The sequence below is a fragment of the Neolamprologus multifasciatus genome, chromosome 9 (genome assembly GCF_963576455.1).
Source record: "Neolamprologus multifasciatus chromosome 9, fNeoMul1.2, whole genome shotgun sequence".
Taxonomy (NCBI): domain Eukaryota; kingdom Metazoa; phylum Chordata; class Actinopteri; order Cichliformes; family Cichlidae; genus Neolamprologus; species Neolamprologus multifasciatus.
The window spans coordinates 2,492,765-2,516,588 of record NC_140447.1 but is presented as its reverse complement, the minus strand read 5'-3'; the positions used below and the strand labels follow the sequence as shown (position 1 = coordinate 2,516,588).

The following is a 23,824-nucleotide window of genomic DNA, read 5'->3' as shown; positions in this document are numbered from 1 at the left end:
GCTCTTAGGGTCCCATTGATCTTGTACAATTCTAGGCATTCCAGTATCCAGCTGTGGGGCACTGAGTCATAGGCCTTCTTGTAATCAATCCAGGCAGTGCACAGGTTGGTTAGTCTGGTCTTGCAGTCTCGGCTGACTGTTCTGTCTACGAGTAGCTGGTGTTTTGCGCCTCTGGTATTCTTGCCAATTCCTTTCTGTGTCCCGCTCATGTATTGACCCATGTGCCTGTTCATCTTAGCCGATATGATGCCTGACAGGAGCTTCCATGTAGTACTGAGGCAGGTTATTGGTCGGTAGTTGGAGGGGACTGGTCCCTTCTTGGGGTCCTTGGGGATCAGGACCGTCCGACCTTCGGTTAGCCATTCCGGGTGTCCCTCGTTAACTAGCAGCTGGTTCATTTGTGATGCCAGACGCTCGTGGAGTGCTTCTTTAGCCAGTAGGCGTGGACCATGTCGGGCCCTGGTGCTGTCCAACTCTTTATACTGGAGACCCTTTCTTGGATATCTGCCACTGTGATGGTTACTGGACCCTGTTCAGGGAGGTTGCTATGGTCTGCCCTCAGATCCACTAGCCACTGAGCATTGCCGTTATGGCTTGCGTCCTTCTCCCATATGCTCTTCCAGTATTGCTCCGTCTCCAGCCTTGGTGCTGTTCTCTTATTATATAGGAAACTGAAAGAAGAGAACAATCACTGGCAGAAAAGCCCGTTATCTTAGAGAATAAGACTCTGCTAACTACATAAGGTACATCAAGATAATATTAAAGGGAAAGTTGTTAATTTGGAATTAAAGCCTTTAAAGTAAAGCTGAATTATAAGTTGATATATATATATATATATATATATATATATATATATATATATATATATATATATATATATATATATATATATATATATATTTGTTCGACATGAGAAGTAAGGCGCGAAACAACTGTCTGCTCCTTTCTGGCTCTGCTAATGGCCTAGATGTAAAAAAGAACATGAAATTAGTACTTGAGCCCAGAAAGACATCAGAACAGTGTTCACTGAGGTCGGCGATCCATGGAGCTGTGGGTCATCTCTCACGAACAAATGAAAAATGAAAAGTTCATTTTCAGCCGCTGCTTTGGCCCCTTTGGCTAATTAGAAAGAATGCTGGTTTACACTTTATTCATATTTTCACCCCAAATTCTTTTTATACATGTTTGGTTTTATAACACGTCATTTAGATTTATACTTACTAAAGTGCATATTTCATGCGTGCTTGTGTTGTTTGCTGTCTGTTTCATGCAGCAGTCTCCTATGGGAGCCAGTTTTTTTGAAGCTTGAGCCATATTTCCGAATTAAAGCCGGCGTGCATCGCCCTTTGAGCTTTTTTCTTTAATCGTTTTTTTTCTACTTGCTCAAATCCATGTATTAAATATAAATTCCAGCTCCACAACAGCGAAACACCAGAGTGAGCCCTTTTTATTTTACACATACAAACAATCTTACTGCCGTTTTATGGACTTTAGTGACTTTATTGCAGAGTTAGGTGTAATGGATTACCATGTAGTACTAATTTACAAATTGGGCGTGTTTGTAGCCTGAATATGCTTTTATACGAGGCAGTGAGGAAGACAGAAATACACTCGGGTTTATTTATATGGGAAGTTTACAAGTTTACTTGGAAAACAATCTCAGGCTGCTGTAACATCCTGTAGCTCCTCGTGTTTGCACTTCTACATGTCTGTAAATGTAAATGAGTGGTAAAACTCATCACTGCCACACCCCACAACCACACACTCACTTCCACTTTTTAACAGGACACACATACACACAAAGTGTGAAGCTAGTTTTTCCACAGCTGCACGTGCTGATATCCAGACACCAAGTAGCATTTTGCTGATGCAGTCTATTGCAGTGGATACCCACATTTACAAGTGAGCGCACACTGCAGGCAGTATCGCGTGCTGAACAGCTCCCCACTGCTTCCCAAAGCCAAACCCTCCCTTCCTAATCAAGCTGGTTTACACATGCAATGCTGGTGAATGTAGGTTTTATTATTGTAAGTAGTTTTACCATGCTGTGTTGTCCCAGTAGTTATGGCCTTGTAACAGAGGTCCTGCACAGAACTGTCTCCATGTCCATGTTAAGCTGTCTGATTACCACACAGTCCTAGCTATAGACACATAAGATCTTTAGTGATGACAGCTGGGCTCAAGGAGATTTTCTTTAGTCTCCTTTGGCTGAATAAATAGGATTGTTTGTGAGTTATAGGATGCTGTCATTAAAATTTATTGGAACTTTGCTAAAAACTCTATATTAGACATACAAAGCTTCTCTGAGCTTCTGTGGGGTCAGAATGTGAAGTCAAAAGCAAAGTAATTTATCACATGCTTAAATGAATCTGGCTCCTAATAAGAAATAGTTCTGCTAACCAACCATCAGGTCAACAGTTAAAGAGTAACGTGCTTCACTCTCCTCCTCCTGATTCACCAAACTCTTCCTGCCAGTTTGGTGACCTGACCGTCAGTGTCAGCTTTAGGTCCTTTTCTAGATGCCAACGTCTGTTCTAACATGATATTCATTCATTTTATTCATATATTTACAGAGCGATATGCAAGTACAGGCAGTACTGTTGTACCCAGTGTTTGACCTTTAACCCTTTAAAGCCGGTCAGAGCGGGCACGCTCTGTTTTGCGTAACTATTTTTAAATCCCGGTAGCTCTGCAACCACGTGAGCTAGCGCAATAATTTTTTTTGCATATGAAACCGGAGGAGTTGTACTTACATCTTATGCCATCAGCTTGTCCTCGGTCACAGTTTCCTTCCACATATAACTTTGCAAAAACTGCATAAAAAGCACTTGCAGCAACAAAAACATAATATTCCAGAAACACGCTTTGCCGATCCGATCAGCTGTTCATAACACTTCCTACGTCCATCAGCTCGAACTATTGCATGTCCGCCATGACCTGCCCGAAACTGGAAGTGACGTCATTTTGCGGAAATGTAGTTTTTTTTACCATCAGGGCCTCATGAGCCTATACTGGTGTTTTTAAAAGTTATGTTTGACTTTATGACTTTCTGTGTCGTTTCTGGGATGCTTAGGACTCATATTGCACTGCTGGAAATAGTTTATTTTGATGCATATGCTGCTTTTTTGCAAATTTGCATTATAATATTTATTTTCGTTTTTCCTGCAGTATATGAAAATTGGTGTATTTCAAAAATAAAACTATGAAGACACTCAAAATAAATTTCCTGTGGTGGGAAACTATTTTGTGCAACTTTTTTGTATTTACAGTTTTGAGGGATAAACCTCTTAAATTTCTCTAACTAGAAATATATGTTAAAAAAACAAAAACAATTTTAAATTTTTTTGTAGTTTATTGCACTTTTTTGCAATTTATGTAATTACTATGCACTTAATGCAGACATATTATTAAAATTTGGGCTATAATGGTTGTATTGATGTATAGCAACTTGAAATGCTCCCAAAAATGGCTCCACAGCATGTAAACATATAATATAAGCTTTGGCGGACTTGGTTCTATGGTAGGTCTTAAAGGGTTAATCAAAGGAAGACCTGTCAAGTACAAAAACATGAATGTCTCTATCATAAAGGTTCATCTGAAACAGAACTTGGTACAGTCTCAGACACTGAAATCGATGCTGTACTTGAGGAGACGAGTGCGATACCATGCTGCAAGCTAGGCGTGATTCTCCAACACATGTCTCTATGTGGTATCGGCTTGTTTTTCCTGTTCCAGCTGTGAGATTAGAGCTGTGGTTACTAACATATGAATCTAATCTCTGCACCTGCGATATATCAAAGCTGTTTGCGCTGCAGCACTTTTCTTGTCTCTCAGTCCATCTGTCATTCCACCCTTTCCCTGTTTGGCCCTCTGCTCACCTCAAGGTGAAAGTATGATGGTGTTTCAGGCTCGCGGCATTGTTGAAAGATGGATGAGAATGATGGATGGACCCGCTTCACTCTTTGTGTTTATGTATTGGATTTAAGGTTAGAGTACTTGTTGTCTTCCTGGCCATCTTATTGGTACCTTAACTCTTTCCCCCTTGAATGCCTGTTAAAGTTATTGTCTAATGTGGTCTTTATCGGGGAAAGAGTTAAAGCAGTTGCTGAAATACTAAAACACTTCCACGTAGAAAGATTAGGAAAGACGACAGGAAGCAAACAGGATGTGTTTTTGATGAGATGGCCCTGATGTTGTCTCTGAATCAAAGCCTGTATGTCCCACACCTGCCTGTGTCCACATTTATCAGCCTTATTTTACACAGCTGACTCTATTACACACTTAACTAATTGATCTGCATCAGTAAAGAGTCACACTGGGAATCCAAAGTGTGCTGATACACCAGTGTACACTTAACAGGTGGGAAGTCAATGCTTCAATAATTCTGCATCTCTTTAATCAGAGCACTGTGTAACGTAACCACCAAGTGATAATTACCTCAATCAGGTTAAATTATTATATCTGCAAAGTTTTTCCAAGACCCACACTTTTGTTTCTGTTAGCTGTAGTGGAAGATGAACACCGGCGTGAGCTGAATGCTTGAATGCTGAAACGTGAACAGTTGCCTCCTGCATATGCAGACAGCTGTAGTGACAACAGCAGAACCTTATTTGAGCCGGACAGCTTACGTTTGATCTCTGAAACAGCAGTTTACAAAAAAAGTTCTCTATTCAAGATCTGTTCGCCTGCTCGGTCTGGAGCTCTCACTCATTCTGCAAAGGCTTTAACAAAAAGAGTCTAACAGACGGAGCTCAAGGCGAACGTCCTGTCAGCTGCTCTTTCTGAATATTCTAGCTAAACTTTCAAAGCCAGTGATGATGAAGCACTAAGATGGTGAGAATACAGGAACATTTGGAGCAATATATATATGTCCTCTATACAATTTACATATTTAGTGAAGCAGCAGTGGAATTATTTAGAAAACTGTCATAACAAAGCCCATATTTCATCATCAGACACTGGCTCCCACCGTTTCACAGTTTCAAATATAAACAATCTTTATTTGGCATCTGTAGACAGTTACTGCATCATTGTCACATTACCTTTGCATGTAAATGTTTTGAACAAAAATAAAATGCAGTTCACTGAAGCTGAGCTGAAGACTAAATACAGCTTTATGTGATCATGTCCTTCTGTTACTGTGATCCACAGGGGGCGCGGGGACCTCCTGGTGAACCAGGTCTACAGGTACCTCTGGTAAACTCTGAAACTAACTTGTGTCAGAACTGTTGGTGACACAAGTTGGTGACCTTAACTCATTTCTTGTGTTCTTGCATTTAGGGTGAAAAGGGGTTGCCTGGCCCACAAGGTCCCCCTGGAATAAAGGGAACACTGGTTAGTGTGACATCTCTTTTCATTTGCTTCCACTTTTTAAAATGTTTCTTCAAGTATTCACAGCAAATTAGGACATTGTTAACTAATGAACATCCCTCAGGTCGCCCTGTAAATCACTGAGGGATATGATTAGGGTAGCCACGTTAAATAAAAAGGTTTCAGAGACTACAGCACATTACCTTTTAAATAAAGTCCCTTGCATGCATTCTGCCGTTAAAGCTCTTCTAAGATTTCTGATTGCATACGCCAAATTAGGGCTGGGCGATATGGCCTAAAATTCATATCGCGATATAATTTGAAGCACGTGCGGTAACGATATATATCACGATATATTATTTTCTTCTGTATAACGTATTTTCCACACTATAAGGCACACTTAGAATCCTTTAATTTTCTCAAAAATCGAGAGTGTGCCTTACTGACCTCGAACCGATTTTGGCTGCAGAAATCTGTTAAAAATGTTTTAGTACAGCTTTGGTAAGCCGCACTGCTTGATGGATTGTCAGAGCATTACGGCTGCCGTAGTGAGGAGCTTCACGGAGTAATCTGGGTCCAAAACTCCGTCCGTTTCAAGTCCCAAAGTCAAACGAACAATGAGAGTTAAAAACTGTCTAAATTCTTTCATCTTTAATTAAATAATCAGCGTTGCTGCTTTACCAGGTGTAACAATTACGTTTAACAACCATGCATCCATGAAAACAGAATTTATTAAATTTAACGGAGTTAGAAGTTAACAGGAAGTTAGCTCGCTAGTTTCCACCTAAATATGACATACCATGTTCTGACTGAGAGATTTTTGAAGCTAATTCAAACATACAGCTCTGCTACCACTTCAACATAAATGAAGACAGAAAACTAAACAGCAGTGGCGTTTGCAGGGTTACTGAAGTTGGACTACCTGGTATATAATGTTGTGCTACGTGATTGCTAGCGACACAGCTATGTTAGCATAACATTAGCACAGTGAAGCTGGAGGATGAACGCTAACTTTTTTTCCCCTCAATAAAAGTTAACGTGAGGGTTCCTGATGGTTAGAGACAAATGCAATCGCATGGCAGGATGCTATACACAGGGCAAACTTCAGTCAGGAGAACAAATGAGATTATTCATCCACAATACGAGGTTAGTTATTAATATAGTGCAGCAACATGGGAACAGAACAGCTGCGAGAGAATTCAACATTAATGAATCAATGTTACGGAAGTGGAGGAAGCGCAGTTTTTGGCTTTCCCCATATTTCAAAAGTCCTTCATCTCTTTGCTATGACTGTCGCCTGCCATAATTTGCAGATGATGATGGTTTTAGCCGCTGCGATGCTTTCGACCAAAACAGGCGCAGCTTGATGACATTATCAACATGCGCTATCGCAATAGAGCAATATAGTGAAAATCTCTATCGTTGGCCAAATTTATATCGTTTCTATCGTATATCGTTTATATCGCCCACCCCTACGCCAAATACACAAAAATAAAGGGGTAGCTGTTAGCTTGAATGCTATCTTTAATATGTTCACTTGAAACCTGATGCATGTTAAGGTCAGTGATGACCCTCTCCGTATGGGCTACTGGATCAACTTTGCAACTGATCAATCAAGATGTCTGAGTATTCAGTTAGCATTAGCCCAGAAGCTAGCTAATGCTATCCAAGAAGCTAGCTAATGCTATCCAAGAAGCTAGCTAATGCTATTAAAAGCTATCACTAGCAAACCAGCATGACAAATGTAACCTGCAACAGTAACTTGATTGCTTACCATTTGTTGCAGAAGATAATTTTATATAAACACATTTTTTTCCTCACGCAAAATTGCGACACACAACAACATGATTGGTTAGTTGCAATGTTGACCCTGGTGGTTAATAAAACGATGCAGGAACAACACCAACACAAGGATGTCAGATACACCATATATAAAATTGTTCTCCAAAGTTTTGGCAATTAGGGAATAAATGCTCTAATCATTTAAACTGATGCACATCAACAGCTGTTTAGTATTCATACACAAAAGACCTTATTTTGTAAAAGTGCAATCACAGCAAAACATTTGTCTTAGCTTTTCTCTCGTCTATAGGGGCTCCTGCTTTTAGAATCACAGTGTCCGACATCATTTCTTCACCATATGTGTCTGCAAAACAAAACATTTCGGACTCAGAATGAGTCTTTGTGCAGTTTTATGTGTGCCATCTCCAGAACACTACCGTCCCTGCGGTTAGCTCATAATGAGATCATTAATTTAGCCACGGATCCTTATGAATCCATTCACGGATTTATTTGGCAATATCATTAAGGCTGCAAGTGCCTGTTGCTGTAGACCAAAAGTCAGACCAGCATGTGCTGTGGGTTATAGCTGTACACACAGCCTGGAGACCCCCCCCCCTCTGGTAAACAAGATTACACACAGAGAAATGCAATTACAGCAGAGCCTGGAGAGCACACGCTGCTCAGTGATGATGGCTGGACACGTTGTTCACAGCTTTGTCACCCTCCTATGGCCAGAGTGGGACAGTACAGCTGGAGTGAGGGAGGGTCTCAGTGAATCGTGCTGAGACCTAAGGACAGAAAACTGATACAGAAATGAGATTAATGGCAGATATTTTCTGTATCAGTTCAGCATTGGTCTGTTTCTTGCAGACTGCTCTACAACGTGAGGCTGCACAAAGGTCACCTTTCCACAAGCAGCAGCTTCATCTTTGAGTCTTCATCCTCCTCTTTCTATTCGTGTCAGTGCAACAGAAGCCAGCTATGACGTTATGCCTGCAGTGGGCCTCTGACTTATCTGACACGCACAACACATTTACACACAAATACACGCACACTGAGTCAAGAGGGAGGAGGAAAGTGTGTGGGCGGGATGAGCCACCCCTTGTAACTAGGCAACCACATACATTCTCGTGATTATAAAATATACAGAGATTTCAAGCTTACTGTTAGCTGACCCAGCTGACACCCATTATATTTGGCATTTCCGATGTGCCTGTTTGTGCTTCGGCTCCTTATATATCATGCACAGTCACATGTTTCCTCCAACTTGCTGGATGAGTAAATACATTCAGGTAGCCTCTGGTTGTGACAGGTGAAGTACCTTAAGCCTGCATTCTTTCCCACTGGCCAGGTGGGGATGATATTTGAGATGTTCCAAAAGAAAAATGTCATTCCCTGACTGGTGGGCACTGGTTTTGGAGGTTGCTGGCTTGCTGGAGAAAATCTTTGCACAGAAGGAGCTGCACCAAAAACCTCCTTGTTCTGGTTGCAAGCAGAGTTGCAGGGTTGACACTAGATTTTCATATTTGTGTGCAAACACACAGTAACTCTGGGCTGACAGCTGATGGCCCTCCGATGCAGATTGCGACATAACTAAAATCACCCCCAATGCACCCATCATTATGTTTGCATTTTACAAAGTATCCCACATTTTGGGAGTTGGTTTTGTGAATTTAATCCATCTCCTGTGGAGCCCGTTCTCACTCCCGAGGCGTAACATGCCGACGTTTTGTCACGTCCCGCGGCGTTCCTGATGAACGCAAAAGGAGACCTTCGGCGTTCTTATGGTACGCGGTGGGTTATGGCTGAAATCCAGTGCAATGACGCTCCCTCGGTAATAGACGTTCCAGCCCTGTATTCCAGTCCTAAACCTAACCTTATCCCTAGCCCTAACCATAACCTTTTTCCTGACCTTAACCATGACTGTAATGATGTTAAATAGCGTGTTTCTAAGTGATTTGAAGAAAAAGAGCGAACATGTGTAGATTGAGTCCATACGGTTCTCATATTTCCTCATTTTTCCGACGTCGTCATTTAGGAACGTGGTGGGTAGCCGAAAACGTAATATGTTGACGATTTGTCACCTAGCGTAAAATGTTACGCTTTGGGAGAGAGAACGTGTTGCTCCTGTGACATCAGCATATCCACGTGCAATCGCTGCTTTTTACATTCAGTGGATGATCCAGAATATATGGAGAAACTTAAATAATACAAAGTAAAACATCAAATTTCTCTTTGACAATAAACAGATATTTACTGGAATAGCACAACACATAACAGAGTTGGGAACAGATCAATTGCAGCTCCGTTTCTGCAGCCTGTATCTGCAGACACACACGAATCAGCAGTAACAGCGATAAGTGTATTGGGTATTTTTTTTGCCTTTTCCTATCTCGACTGTTAATAAAAGAGCTCTGCTGCCTGTTCCTCCCTTACAGTCTCGCATATTTCAGGACGGTAGAATTTATTTGTGTGTTTTTATTTCCTGTTGCGAAGGCATGTGGGAAGATAGAGCAGCTAACACACAGCTTCAAGCTGCGCTCTTGATACAGCAGAATGCTTTGTTGAATATGCAAACTCTGTGTGTGTTTACGCACACCACTGTCCAAATGTAGATGCCCTGTGTGTGTCTGTGTGTGTGTGTGTGTGTCTGTGTGTGTGTGTGTTCCTGGTGTGAGTGGACCTGAGCCATCTCATTTCTCCCTCAGTGCCTCCTGACTAAGCCGTCACGCACTCTGTCACATTCAGCCCAAAGCGCTGTGTCTGTCTCTTTCATCTCATTCTCTCTCTCTCTCCCTCTCCTCACCCCCATCCTGCTCCCCCTCCCCCTAATGTTTGTCTCCATCCAGGGAGCCCAAGGGCCCCGGGGGCCGCCTGGAGCGATTGGCCGAGACGGTCCCAAGGTCTGTGTGTTGAATGTTTTAATTAGTTATTATGCTAATGGGCTGCTACTCCCCAGCCGCTTGGCTAGTCTCAGCCCGTTCTGATGTTGCACCCTTCCTCTCCTCTTGATGTTCCCGTGGAGAAAAGTGCATTTTTCTAAGCAGGAGTCAAACTGTTTGGAATCAGTGTGTAGATGTTTCTGAATAAATGCCAAAGATGGTTCATACTTTTGACTCTTAATGTGCAGATACTCAAATTTCTTTACAGCAAAAGCATTTGTGCAAAATTAGGCTTCACACAATGAACTCATTTAGGTGCTTAAACACAAATTACACAAGCCTAATTGCTGTTGCACTTGTGTAAAGTTGGATAATTTCACAGAGACAAACCATTTTTTTTTAACTTGTGTGAAAAAGCTTCAGAAATGAGATCAGTCTGAGGCTCCTCTCAGAGACCAGCACAGGGGGCACGAGGACACGTTCATATTTCTCTGACCTTGAAATGCATATTTCCTAGCCCTTTGGAATTTGTATACTCAGCACAGCATGCGTGGCACAAAGATGGAAGGAAAGGAGGGGTAGAAGATGATTTCATGCATATGAAGGTGAAAGTGGCCTCTTTGCTGTTGTGCTGAGCAGGAAAATGCTGCTTGATAAAGTGGTCATTCCAACCTATCTGTAAGGCAACATAAATAGACGTTAGTCAATGAGATTAGACTTGTATCATTAAAGCAGTCTGTACTGAGCCCAGTATATTTGTTGTAAAGGCTTACGTGCACAGTGAATGCAGGTGAAGGCCTCCTTGCCTCTTAATATACCAGGAACACGTGATGAGAGACGAGGAGCTGGGGTTGGACAGTCTGCTTAATTTGCATTGATTCAGGGGCATCTGTTAGTAGAAATTGTTTGAGATTCATAACCATGTTGTTATAGATGTAAGTATGCATAGCATGAGCTATTTATTGAGTTCTCCTTTCACAAAGCCAGATATGTTGCGCTGCCATGTTTCTAAAGTAGTAACTGATCCTTGAGAGAAACTTTTACACGTTAAGATTGAATTTTATTTGAAATCGCTGCCAAACAGCACAAGTCTGAGGCGTCTCTCACTCGTCACAGTGTGACAGTATGAACGCTTCGACGACTATAACCAAATCACTGTTCTGCTTGAAAACAGAGCAATTCTCAACCGCGCCAGTGGATGTGAGCGCGAGGTTTAAGATTAAGTTTAAATTCATCAATCAAGCGAAACAGTTCATTTGTTACTGTGCTGTACTCAAGCACAGTTGTGGCAGTGATTACTATAGTAGAGGTACAATGGGTAAGCAATATTAGCGTTAGCTAGTTTTATTGTTAGCCTACAGCACACACCTCTTATACATCAACATTTTAAGCACAAACATGACCAGGAAACTGTAAGATTCTGAGAAAGGTTTGGATATCACACTTCTCTCTGTTTCTTTAAACATAGGATGACAATGTGAAAATGTAGTCCTATAAATTATGCACATTGTATCCTTAAGAAAACACATAAGGCTCCTAAAAAGGAAGCGACTTTTGTAGTTTTGCTTGGTGAAGCTTCCAAACAGAAGGTGCAGCACATAAAAGCTTTCAGCTAATTCAGTTCTGCGATTGAAGACGGCATAAAAGTAAGTGCAATCAACTCCATATCGACCAGCTGCAGCATTAAAATAGTGCTCGCAAGCAGCTCGGTGTTTGCAATACTCAAATTCCCACATTGGCACTGACTGCGATGCCGTGCTGGTGCTTGGAAAAGCTCTCTGTCCTCTAAATTTAGTCAGACACTTTTGTGATGTGCTACTCTGATTAGCACAGCTGGTTAACAGGGACGGGAACAGTAATGGGACTGGCTGGGAGGATTATGAATCACTGTACTGTGTGATTTATATTCACCTTCACTCGTCTCCTTTGCAGCATGTGCTGCGCTGCAGCTAAATGAATGCAAATAGCAGCCATGCACTGATGTGCCCTCCATGACCCTTGTGCCTGTCTTGATCTAGAGCTGAGAATGTGGGTAACAGATGACCATCAGGAGTACGCTCAGACGGATGTTGTGTGTGTTTCATTTAGGGGAACTGTGGAGATCCAGGAGTGGTTGGTCCTGTTGGTCCACCAGGCCTGACGGTGAGTGGGGGGCTACCTTTGTGTTGACCATTTTAATACAATTTGAACAGTTATTAAAACGCTGAGGCAGCATTGTGGCTACTTCCTCTTACATCTGCTTAACTTTTCTAATCATGTGATACTAATGGAAGAACACGAGATGCTGCAGTGACCGAATTGCTTTGTAAATGCATTACATTTATATTTTAAATAAAATGTTACAGTTAAGAGAATAACGTTACCCTGACGCTGCTATAACATTAAAGTTAGAATAACCAGGCCAACGAATGCATGATGCATGTTACTGACATGAGATCATACATATGCACAAAGTTGGTAATGCTGCAACTCAACGACGTTTGACCCAGTTACATGTGTCAGTCTCTGTTTTTGGTGCCAGCTTTAACAGTAAGCAACATTATCCTAGAAAACAGAGCTGATCACCAATATTAACATTTTCTCTTTAGTTTGTTATATTCACGGTTCTTTAAAAGTCACAATTTTATTTAATATCAATGTTATATCACCATATTATTGCTAATGATGTTGATGTTAGCTAACAGTAAACCAACGTAATGACACAAACCAAAATGTCTGTGAAGGTTCTCAGTCATCCAGGTCATCGTAGTCTAAGGAGCTTGCAAAGAAAAGCGTCTGGACTTCTTTAAGTTACTTGAAGACGTTTCACCTTCATCCAAGAAGCTTCTTCAGTTCTAAGGTCAAATGGTGGAGAGTCCCAGATATAAACCCACACCCAGTTTCACACCTTGGCTCAGGCGATTAGAGGATCATCAGGGGGTCCTTTTGTCCCTCTGTGGGGGGACACTCCCACTAGGTTTATATCTGGGACTCTCCACCATTTGACCTTAGAACTGAAGAAGCTTCTTGGATGAAGGTGAAACGTCTTCAAGTAACTTAAAGAAGTCCAGACGCTTTTCTTTGCAAGCTCCTTTGACGTCACAAACCAAAGTTAACCAACATTTACTTTCTACACTAACAGCCAGCAGTTAACCAGTAGTTTGTTTTGGAGCTTCCTTAACTAAGGCATGGGTTACTTCATCATCTGTGTGACAACTTTATTGTCCTTATGGGCTCAGGTCAGGCATACAGTATCTAAACTGGTCTGCCAGCTGTTTGCAGTGGTTGTGTGAGTGTCTCATAACGTTTTCAGTTGCTTCAGCTCACGTGATGATAACAGTGGTGTTCATGGGATATGGAGAAACATTCACATGAATGTAATTGCAGTGCTTAACAAACTTATTGGACCAGGACCCAGTGTAAAGTTTATCCATTACAGCTGCCCTAAATCAAGAGGGTCGTAATTACCAAATATTTTTTTATTGAAAAAATAAATACATTTACTGTTTTACAAAAGAAATGTAAAAAATAGTGAAGGGCAACGTTACATTTTCCATAAAAGGAAAAAGTAATGTTAGTTGTTGAATGTTATACTAAATTATTTTCTGACTTCTTAGAGAAGTCTGGTGTATTCGTTCAAATGCAAGAGTAAAAACGTGAATTCAGTTTGAAATTCCTCACAAAATCACAGGTCAGATTCAGGCAATGGGATGCTCTAATTACTGTTTAAATTCTTCCTTCTTAGATTACTTCTCATACATGTGTTGCATTTACAGTGTAATGCATGTACAGACTCTAAAGCTGTAAAGCTGTTTCTATTGTACAAACCTATAATCAGTTTCTATTTTTGGTTTGTCCACAATTTCAGTGCAATACTCCACCAAAAGAAAGGAAACTAATGCAAATGAAAGGCAGATTTGCTTAAATCCAAAGAGCTAAAGACAAAACACTGCAGTTTGGTAAAACACAATGAAAGAAAAAACCTAAATCATGGTAAAAATAAAGTATATTCTCTTTCTATTCGGAAGTGTGAAGAACTCTCTGAAAGGGAGAAAGTCTGCGCTGAAGCACTTTTGGATCCTGGATTGTCGTTGACACACAGTGTTCTCACAGTGTGGTCAAATATGCTTTGGAGACAAGTACTTAGAAAATGCACCAAGAAAGAGGCAGAAAATGAAAGCTGACTGAAACAGATGTCAGGCCCATCAAGACTGTGAGTAACAGAGACAGAAGGAAGACCACTGCTGATGTTCAGGCAGAGATAAATGTGTCTGGATCAGTCTGAGAAAGTCTTCAGAATGACCATAAGCAGATGACTGAATGAACAAGGCTTCAAGGGAAGAACAGAGAGCACCAACACCGGAGGGTAGATGACTGGAAGAAAGTACTCTGGATAGACAAGTTCAAGTTTGAACTCTGTGGTCAGCATTGTCGCGCTTATGTCGACAAAAAAGCCGTTTATGTAAACGGTGAGAGCAAATGAGTGAAAACTGAAGGTTAATGAACCAGAAGGTCTACCACAGCATCTCAGTGCATCATGGTACATATACCAAAAAGACAATGACCTCAAGCGTACTTCAAAGCTTTCCAAAGACTATTTTACGGAGCCCCACAGGGGACATGGGAGAAAAAAAATCAAGACGGACTTTTGCTAGATCTCGGAAAACAAACTCGGGATCTCGCAAAAGTTGAATTCCAACAATGGCGGCAGCTACTTAGTTGTAATTTTCCTCTTTCTGGGTCACAAAATACACTTTTAAGATAGTTTGAGGCGTGAATGTAGTTGTGTAAACGTCAGATACCTGCTCGGTCAACAAGACATCACATATTTGCAAAAGTGCTCCGACGTTTTCGGAGCTCTGACACCCACTATCTCGAAGCTAACGGGAGGTTAAGACCTACTACAGCCGGGAGGAACACCGCTTTCCCGGCACATCGTGCCTCGACCTCCCGGTCGGCTTCGAGCTGGCGGCCCCCGAAGAATGCAGCTAAAACTTTTGCGAGATCCCGAGTTTGTTTTGCGAGATCTCGCAAAAGTCCGTCTTAATTTTTTTTTCTCCCATGTCCCCTGCGGGGCTCCGTACTATTTGACCAATAAAAAGGAACACTGGAAATGATGGACTGTCCAAGTCAAAGTGTGACTTGAATCCACAGATTTGAGATGCAATGGATTCAAAGATAGCACACAAGCCAGCGTGCGGGAACAGCCTGGAACTATTTGGCCCTTAATAATAAACGATACTATCGAAAGTCCATAAAAACGCTGCCAGCAGTAATGACAGCTGTTATCAAGGCCAAAGGAAGGCATGTAAAATATGAACCTTTATGGTTATTATATGTAAATAAGGACTGCTTACTTGTTTCATTTTGTTATTTGCCTGATAAATAATATCATTTTCAGTTTTAAACAATTCTTTTTTATTTCTAATATATTTGGGGTTTCTTGAATGTTTTTATGACAGGTGGTAAATCTGTTAAGCACTGCCATATAACGTCATTCTTAGTGTTGCTAAAAAGGCCATTTTAAGCATTTTCTGTTATTTTTTTTGGTTTTTTTAGTTGCTGTTGGGTCTATTAACACTTTTTCTTGTTTTATTATCGTGACATGTCCCCATGACCTGTTCTGCAGACTCCTGCTGAGATTAAATACAAAAACGTGATGATAGATGAGACGTCTGTTGATCTGCACGAGTATAAACATTAACACACTGCCTGATGTTCAGGACTCCAATGTGCTTTGGTGTGTCCTGCGGCACAAGTGGACTCAAAATTGTACAATAATGCTAAATGTATTTATTACTTCATCAGTTTAAGTCTCACATTTCTATGAATAGTTTAGTGTTTAAATGAATTCAGTTCATGAATATATTATTAAAACAAGACATCGACTTCACCAGTTTTTCTTTAACCAAGGGCTCAATCCACATGTCCATGCTTTGCTTGTAGCATTGTGGACTTAACAGGCCAATCTATTCACAAGAAAATGTTTATAATATATTTGTGTTTTTGAAGCATGAAGCAAACCTGACCAAGTCGTTTTGCTTCCTAATCCTAAACCCAAGCATTCAAACACAATAGCAACATAAAGTGAAGCTTCATCTGTGTTTGCCTAACACAGAGATACAGCAAACATTACAACATTTGCACAATCTCCCAGTTCCAGCAGTTCCAGCCTACATAAAGGTGACAGTCTGATAATTCAGCATGAACCCAGATTCCTGCTGTCAGCCTGCACTTATTTCACTAGCCCGGATCTTCCTGCTGAGTGACAGCAGCACTTTTTATGTCGCTTGTTCGTTAAGCAACATGTTACTGAAGAATTACGCCCACAAATGTCAACCGTTTAAAAAAAGAACCCAAGTTGTCTTCGCTGCTTAATTACAGGTACCTTTGTTATTTCCGAGGTGTCATCCTTCAAAGCACAATTTGCTTCAGCATTTTAGAAATGATAATTTCACAAGCAAAGGAACACTTGAAATGTCTTTGCTCGGATATCTTTATAAGTTTACCTACGCTGATGATTATCTGGAGGTTGAGGTATTTATTGACCACTTTCCAAAGATCCGGGCTTTAACGTGTCGGCTCTGTGCTGGACACCAAACAATCACAGACTTTTCTTTTCTCCCACATCAATGAAATGTTCACCCTCTCAGGGATCAAGTGGAGAACCAGGCGTTCCAGGGCTGCCAGGGGCCATGGGTCTGCCAGGGTTCAAAGGTCATAAGGTGAGAGTCAACTCTTGTAATTACATACAAAAAAAACATGGTTTATTTGTCCATAACGAAGTCTTGAAAAGGCAGCAGAGGCAGCACTTGATGAATGATTTATGACTCTAACTGTCAGGAGCTTACATGATTTACAAGCTGTACTGTGGAAATGTTGACAGCGTAACATAATACATACTTGTTGATGTATTATTCATACTGTGCTTAGATGACATGATTAATTTTAATGGTGCTGAAGGTTGTCCTTCACACTTCAAAAGCAGATGCCCAGACGCATAAAGACACAATAAACAGCCCTGATCCAGAACATACCGCTGTGTTTGATGCGCAGCGTGCAATCCCCAGGATATGTTGTTTCTCTCTGGTTAAGTCTTCGCGCTGTCAGCACAGTGTAACGTGGACGTGCTCTAACACTCAGTGTTGTGTCATCAGGGGGAGAGAGGTGAACCTGGGTCTAAAGGAGCACAGGTACGGCGGCTTTTCTTCCCGACACTCATTCACAGTGTGGAATCACATCCAAACTAACCAGCTTCATGAGAACACACGATCCATCATGACTCCACAGGCTCTAAGCTCCATCTCGGCACAAGTAGGTTTAGCTTAACTAAAGAACAGCATTAGCGATGCAGCGCTCCATCGATCGTGTTCTAGGTCCAAACAACCATTATAGAGCCTAGAGGTATGTTTTTGAATCATTTTCAACAAAAACACATCTGTATGTGCCATGCTAATTCATGAAGCGGTGGGGTTATTAAAATATACAGAAAAAGCGAGGTACCCTGTTAATCATTCTGTTTCATAACAACATAGTTTTTAGCAAACTTAAATACCCAGGGGCAGTATTCAAATATGTGAATGTGAAGTCAGAGTTTCAGCAAATAAATGTTAAACAAGACATGAATATAAAAGCAAAGAGAGCGACGCTCTGCCTTCTGCTTCTGCTTCGGGGCCACAAACATGAAACTAGAGAAAAGGCAAAGGTTACCCCGACAGCTCGCTGGCTACAGCATTAGCATTATGATAAAACCAGTTTCAAAATAAGATTTTAGCACAATGGTTTCATGTGTTTGTTTGTGGCGTGGCATATCGCTGTGAAGTGGGAACAACAAACAGTTGTGATACTGTTGTTCCTGGGAAGGGGAATGTCAGGTTTTTGGTCAGTGGTCCTGACCTCTCAGTGAGTCCCGTGATTGGTTGATCGGCGGTACATCTCCAGCTTTACTTATGTGGCATCATGTCAGATGAAAACTGCTGGTGCTGCATACCAGGGTCAGGACTTTACACTGTTGGAGAGAAACAACAGTTTGCCCACTGAGCAGTAGATGACAAGGAAAAAACTCCTTTTTAACATCAACTAGCAGAGGTTTACACAGGTGGACATCAGAGGTTTACACAGGTGGACATCAGAGGTTTACAGAGGTGGACATCAGAGGTTTACACAGGTGGACATCAAAGGTTTACAGAGGTGGACATCAGAGGTTTACACAGGTGGACATCAAAGGTTTACAGAGGTGGACATCAGAGGTTTACACAGGTGGACATCAGAGGTTTACAGAGGTGGACATCAGAGGTTTACAGAGGTGGACATCAGAGGTTTACACAGGTGGACATCAGAGGTTTACAGAGCTGGACATCAAAGGTTTACACAGGTGGACGTCAGAGGTTTACACAGGTGGACATCAGAGGTTTACAGAGGTGGACATCAGAGGTTTACACAGGTGGACATCAGAGGTTTACACAGGTGGAGATTAGAGGTTTACAGAGGTGGACATCAGAGGTTTACAGAGGTGGACATCAAAGGTTTACACAGGTGGACATCAAAGGTTTACACAGGTGGACATCAGAGGTTTACACAGGTGGACATCAAAGGTTTACACAGGTGGACATCAGAGGTTTACACAGGTGGACATCAGAGGTTTACACAGGTGGACATCAGAGGTTTACAGAGCTGGACATCAAAGGTTTACACAGGTGGACGTCAGAGGTTTACACAGGTGGACATTAGAGGTTTACACAGGTGGACATCAGAGGTTTACACAGGTGGACGTCAGAGGTTTACACAGGAGGACATCAGAGGTTTACAGAGGTGGACATCAGAGGTTTACACAGGTGGACATCAGAGGTTTACACAGGTGGAGATTAGAGGTTTACAGAGGTGGACATCAGAGGTTTACAGAGGTGGACATCAAAGGTTTACACAGGTGGACATCAAAGGTTTACACAGGTGGACATCAGAGGTTTACACAGGTGGACATCAAAGGTTTACACAGGTGGACATCAGAGGTTTACACAGGTGGACATCAGAGGTTTACACAGGTGGACATCAGAGGTTTACAGAGCTGGACATCAAAGGTTTACACAGGTGGACGTCAGAGGTTTACACAGGTGGACATCAGAGGTTTACACAGGTGGACATTAGAGGTTTACACAGGTGGACATCAGAGGTTTACACAGGTGGACATCAGAGGTTTACAGAGGTGGACATCAGAGATTTACACAGGTGGACATCAGAGGTTTACAGAGGTGGACATCAGAGGTTTACACAGGTGGACATCAGAGGTTTACACAGGTGGACATCAGAGGTTTACAGAGCTGGACATCAAAGGTTTACACAGGTGGACGTCAGAGGTTTACACAGGTGGACATCAGAGGTTTACAGAGCTGGACATCAAAGGTTTACACAGGTGGACGTCAGAGGTTTACACAGGTGGACATCAGAGGTTTACAGAGCTGGACATCAAAGGTTTACACAGGTGGACGTCAGAGGTTTACACAGGTGGACATCAGAGGTTTACACAGGTGGACATTAGAGGTTTACACAGGTGGACATCAGAGGTTTACACAGGTGGACATCAGAGGTTTACACAGGTGGACATTAGAGGTTTACAGAGGTGGACATCAGAGGTTTACACAGGTGGACATCAGAGGTTTACACAGGTGGACATCAGAGGTTTACAGAGCTGGACATCAAAGGTTTACACAGGTGGACGTCAGAGGTTTACACAGGTGGACATCAGAGGTTTACACAGGTGGACATCAGAGGTTTACAGAGGTGGACATCAGAGGTTTACACAGGTGGACATCAAAGGTTTACACAGGTGGACATCAAAGGTTTACAGAGGTGGACATCAGAGGTTTACACAGGTGGACATTAGAGGTTTACAGAGGTGGACATCAGAGGTTTACACAGGTGGACATCAGAGGTTTACACAGGTGGACATCAGAGGTTTACAGAGGTGGACATCAGAGGTTTACACAGGTGGACATCAAAGGTTTACACAGGTGGACGTCAGAGGTTTACACAGGTGGACATCAGAGGTTTACACAGGTGGACATCAGAGGTTTACACAGGTGGACATCAAAGGTTTACACAGGTGGACATCAGAGGTTTACACAGGTGGACATCAGAGGTTTACACAGGTGGACATCAAAGGTTTACAGAGGTGGACATCAGAGGTTTACACAGGTGGACATCAGAGGTTTACAGAGGTGGACATCAGAGGTTTACACAGGTGGACATTAGAGGTTTACAGAGGTGGACATCAAAGGTTTACAGAGGTGGACATCAAAGGCTTACACAGGTGGACATCAGAGGTTTACAGAGGTGGACATCAGAGGTTTACACAGGTGGACATCAAAGGTTTACAGAGGTGGACATCAGAGGTTTACACAGGTGGACATCAGAGGTTTACACAGGTGGACATCAGAGGTTTACGCAGGTGGACATCAAAGGTTTACACAGGTGGACATCAGAGGTTTACACAGGTGGACATCAGAGGTTTACGCAGGTGGACATCAGAGGTTTACACAGGTGGACATCAGAGGTTTACGCAGGTGGACATCAAAGGTTTACACAGGTGGACATCAGAGGTTTACACAGGTGGACATCATCTAATTTAATTCATTTTGAACCTGCAGGAAAATCAGATACAGTGTTACAGATGATATATTTGACATTATACTAATGTTTCGAGCGCTACACTTGTTAAGACAGTTCTTTGTTGAGCTGAAGCAGTTGAATCAAGCAACAGCAGAGCTTTTGCTTATTAACTAATTGTCACTTTTTTAAATATCATGAGTACTGAGTGTTCTCTGATACAGGCTTTAACTGGTAGAGTTTCCTCAGTTCTTCTAATATTAATAAGAACATTTTGAACACCCTGTTCTGACAGGATGACACAGCGGACAAAGATGTTTGCAGCAACTATTCAAGCGATTACTTCACTAATATGACTGCATTAGACTGCAGTGAGTATGTAGTATATTTAAGTAGCTCCAGTTCCTTAGAGCAAGCGTAAGAGGCCAAAGACATCTAATATAAGCTGATCTTTAATGTAAAACCTCAGCTTTGCTGCAGCCACTGTTGTCTGCACTGGTTGCTTTTCCATGCACTAATGGCAGACAGACAGAGTGATGGCCCAGAGGAACAGAGAAAGCTCCTCTGGGTGCTTCCTCTGCTGCAGGATGTGGTTGGAAAACCACACAAACGAGATAAAAAAGTCAGGTTTGTTAAAGGTCACCAGCAGCCAATTCTTATCCTTGCTCACTCTGGCTTTCCCTTATTGGCTGCTAGTGGTAATCATGACCTTTTCTCCACTCCCCCCGCCCCTCTCTCATACACACACACACACACACATAAAATGAAGACATTGACAGGCACACACCAGTGCATACACACATTCAGCCCCACACACATGCAAACAAATTCACACAATCCTCCAGTCAATGATGAGGTATCTCTTTTGCAGGGGGAGCGAGGCAGAGACGGGGATCTGGGGAGTCCCGGCGTGCCGGTGAGTGTAGAGTCCTTCTGCTTCCACTGGGTGGCAGCGGAGCTTATGTTTTCAAATGCTGTGTTCAAAATGTGTGTTTCTTGTGTGTGTGTGTGTGCACAGTTACTTGAACCAAATGTCCCCACAAGGACACAGGGATGGGACTTACACGGAGCTAATTTAGGCTCACATCATGAGGTTACTTTAAACTAGTTTAGGTTGGGGAAAAATAGAGAATTGATGAAATTTGACCAAACCAGCATCTTTTCTTTAGCTATCTGTAGCTAATAAACTGGAGCCCTTTACAGTCATTACAGATCAGGTCAAACGTTTGCACACATCCATCATGAATGTAACTGTAGGCTTTCTTTGAACTGTTCAAACGGTGGAGTGATTGCACAGCATACATGCTTAGTGGCTGCTGAAAACAACAATTGGGTGCAAAGTTTGAAATTGTTTTTGGATTTTTGAATTGTTTGATTTGGCCACCAACAAGCCACCAAACTCTAAATACTGCGTCAGAGACCACGGCAGGGGGCGAGAATGAGAATTATCACAACATTCATGCTCATCATGAGTTGCTGTAAACTTCTTGCCTGATTGTGATCTTATAAAGCACCTTTAAAAGCCTCTGTAAGAGCAGTGTTATATGGATTTGTGATCAAACTCGTTAAAAACACAGAAAAGAAAAAGAGGGGAGTGAAACAGCAACAGTGCTTTACACAAAGAATCATAAAATCTAGTCTGGAAGCACATATTCAGCAGCCACTCAGAGAGAGGTGACTAAGCTGAGTTAATATGCCTTGATAAGGGACCCTGGAGACAAACTCCAGGGGCCCTCGTGGCAAAGCCCCAGCCAGCTTCGTTGTTCAGGCTCAAGCTAAGATCCACATTATTGAGGATCACAGTGCCACGGTTCAGATTCTTGGCAACAGCGAAGAGGGCCCAGAGGAGATGCCGTGTCAGAATAGGCTGAAATACAGACGTTTAACTGAAAATCAATGGTCAGTTTACAGGTTTCGATGGCGTGAACGGGCGAACGAATCTGAAGGTGAAGATTAGAGAGACAGACAGCAGCTCTGGGACTGCTGGAAGTGCAATAAAAAGACACATTTTACAGCTCAGTCTAATAACGCCATGAGTGATTTGCTCAGGGAGGTCAAATTAAATTTTAAATTAAATTTTATCTATGTCTGATAACATCAGTCATACATGGAGAAACCTCTCGTTGCTCCGTTAGCAGCTATTTTCTCTCAGGTTCATTTGTTTCTGTGTAAAATGCTCCGCAGATGTAGAACGACATGTACAAATATATCTTTAAAAAAACACACGAGCAAAAATAACGTGTGAATTTATATTGACGTGTATGTAAACAAGTCACTAATTACCAAGATAGCTTGTTCACATACTCGCGTTGGCAGCTGTGACTTGTCAAAGAAGAAAAAGCAGAAGTATTACTAATAACATGAGCAACTTCAGCATGTGGAAGCTGAAGCAGATAAATATAATTTAGCTACTTTGTTGCTGTGACATAGAGGAAGGCCTGCTAGTGTTAGCTCGCTAGATACAGGAGCTGAAGAACGCAGAACTGACTCTGTTTGTAATAAACAAACAATCGGAGCTCTACATGATATTTACTATAAGAAGAAATCTATTAGATGTAATTGTGAAACACTCCGTTATCCATCAGAGAGGCGAGAAACAGCTGCAGAGACATGACAGAACAACTAATGCTGAATAGGTGGAATTATTGAAGTTGGGGAGTATTTTCAAGCTGCTGGCAGTGAGGAATGATTGTTCCTGGCAACAAGGTGAAATGAGAATAGAGAAGCAGGGCAGTATAATAGAACTAGCACATTGCAATTATCATCTTTAATGAATGTCAATAAACACAATAAGAAAACATAAAAATCAGAATGTTTCCACCTAATCTATGTAATTGAAGTGTTTATCAGTAGGCATTGATCCCTGAGGCATTGCCCCTCACGTTCCAAGACAAGGATTTGACAGTAAACTTGGAGGTGTGTGTGCTGCAGCAGCCATGTTGCATCACACTGAGCCGCGGCTGTGTGGTTATGCGTGCCACACTGGAGACGCATGAATGTCTCAGCGTGCAGCTTAATGTTCACACTCTGTAATTCCTTAGTGTCGAGAATAGCCCAGCCTCCATGTGATGTGCGCTGTAGGCTAAATGCATCAGCGGTGAATCACAAGCGTGTCACCTCTGAAATGAATTTGACATTTTTGTCTTCAGACACACTTCCTAATTCCTGCTGGCTAAAATAAATTTAGTTCGAGGGAACGAGGGTGGGTGTGCCTCTGTTTCCCAAGAGGAAGTGATGAAGCTGTCACTTTGGTACCTAAGGGATGTTTC

At 42.0% G+C, this 23,824-nt stretch overlaps 1 protein-coding gene across 1 annotated transcript in view; it reads left to right on the top strand.

The window, feature by feature from the left end:
• The window catches only part of LOC146510769 (uncharacterized), a 98,819-nt gene that overhangs the window by 52,133 nt on the left and 22,862 nt on the right, over nucleotides 1-23,824 (top strand). Inside the window, exons 20-26 of the mRNA XM_085173117.1 lie at nucleotides 5,152-5,196; nucleotides 5,281-5,334; nucleotides 9,942-9,995; nucleotides 12,063-12,116; nucleotides 16,607-16,678; nucleotides 17,111-17,146; nucleotides 21,427-21,471. Coding sequence (XP_085029243.1) covers nucleotides 5,152-5,196; nucleotides 5,281-5,334; nucleotides 9,942-9,995; nucleotides 12,063-12,116; nucleotides 16,607-16,678; nucleotides 17,111-17,146; nucleotides 21,427-21,471 — 360 coding nt within the window. The remainder of the gene's footprint in view (nucleotides 1-5,151; nucleotides 5,197-5,280; nucleotides 5,335-9,941; nucleotides 9,996-12,062; nucleotides 12,117-16,606; nucleotides 16,679-17,110; nucleotides 17,147-21,426; nucleotides 21,472-23,824) is intronic.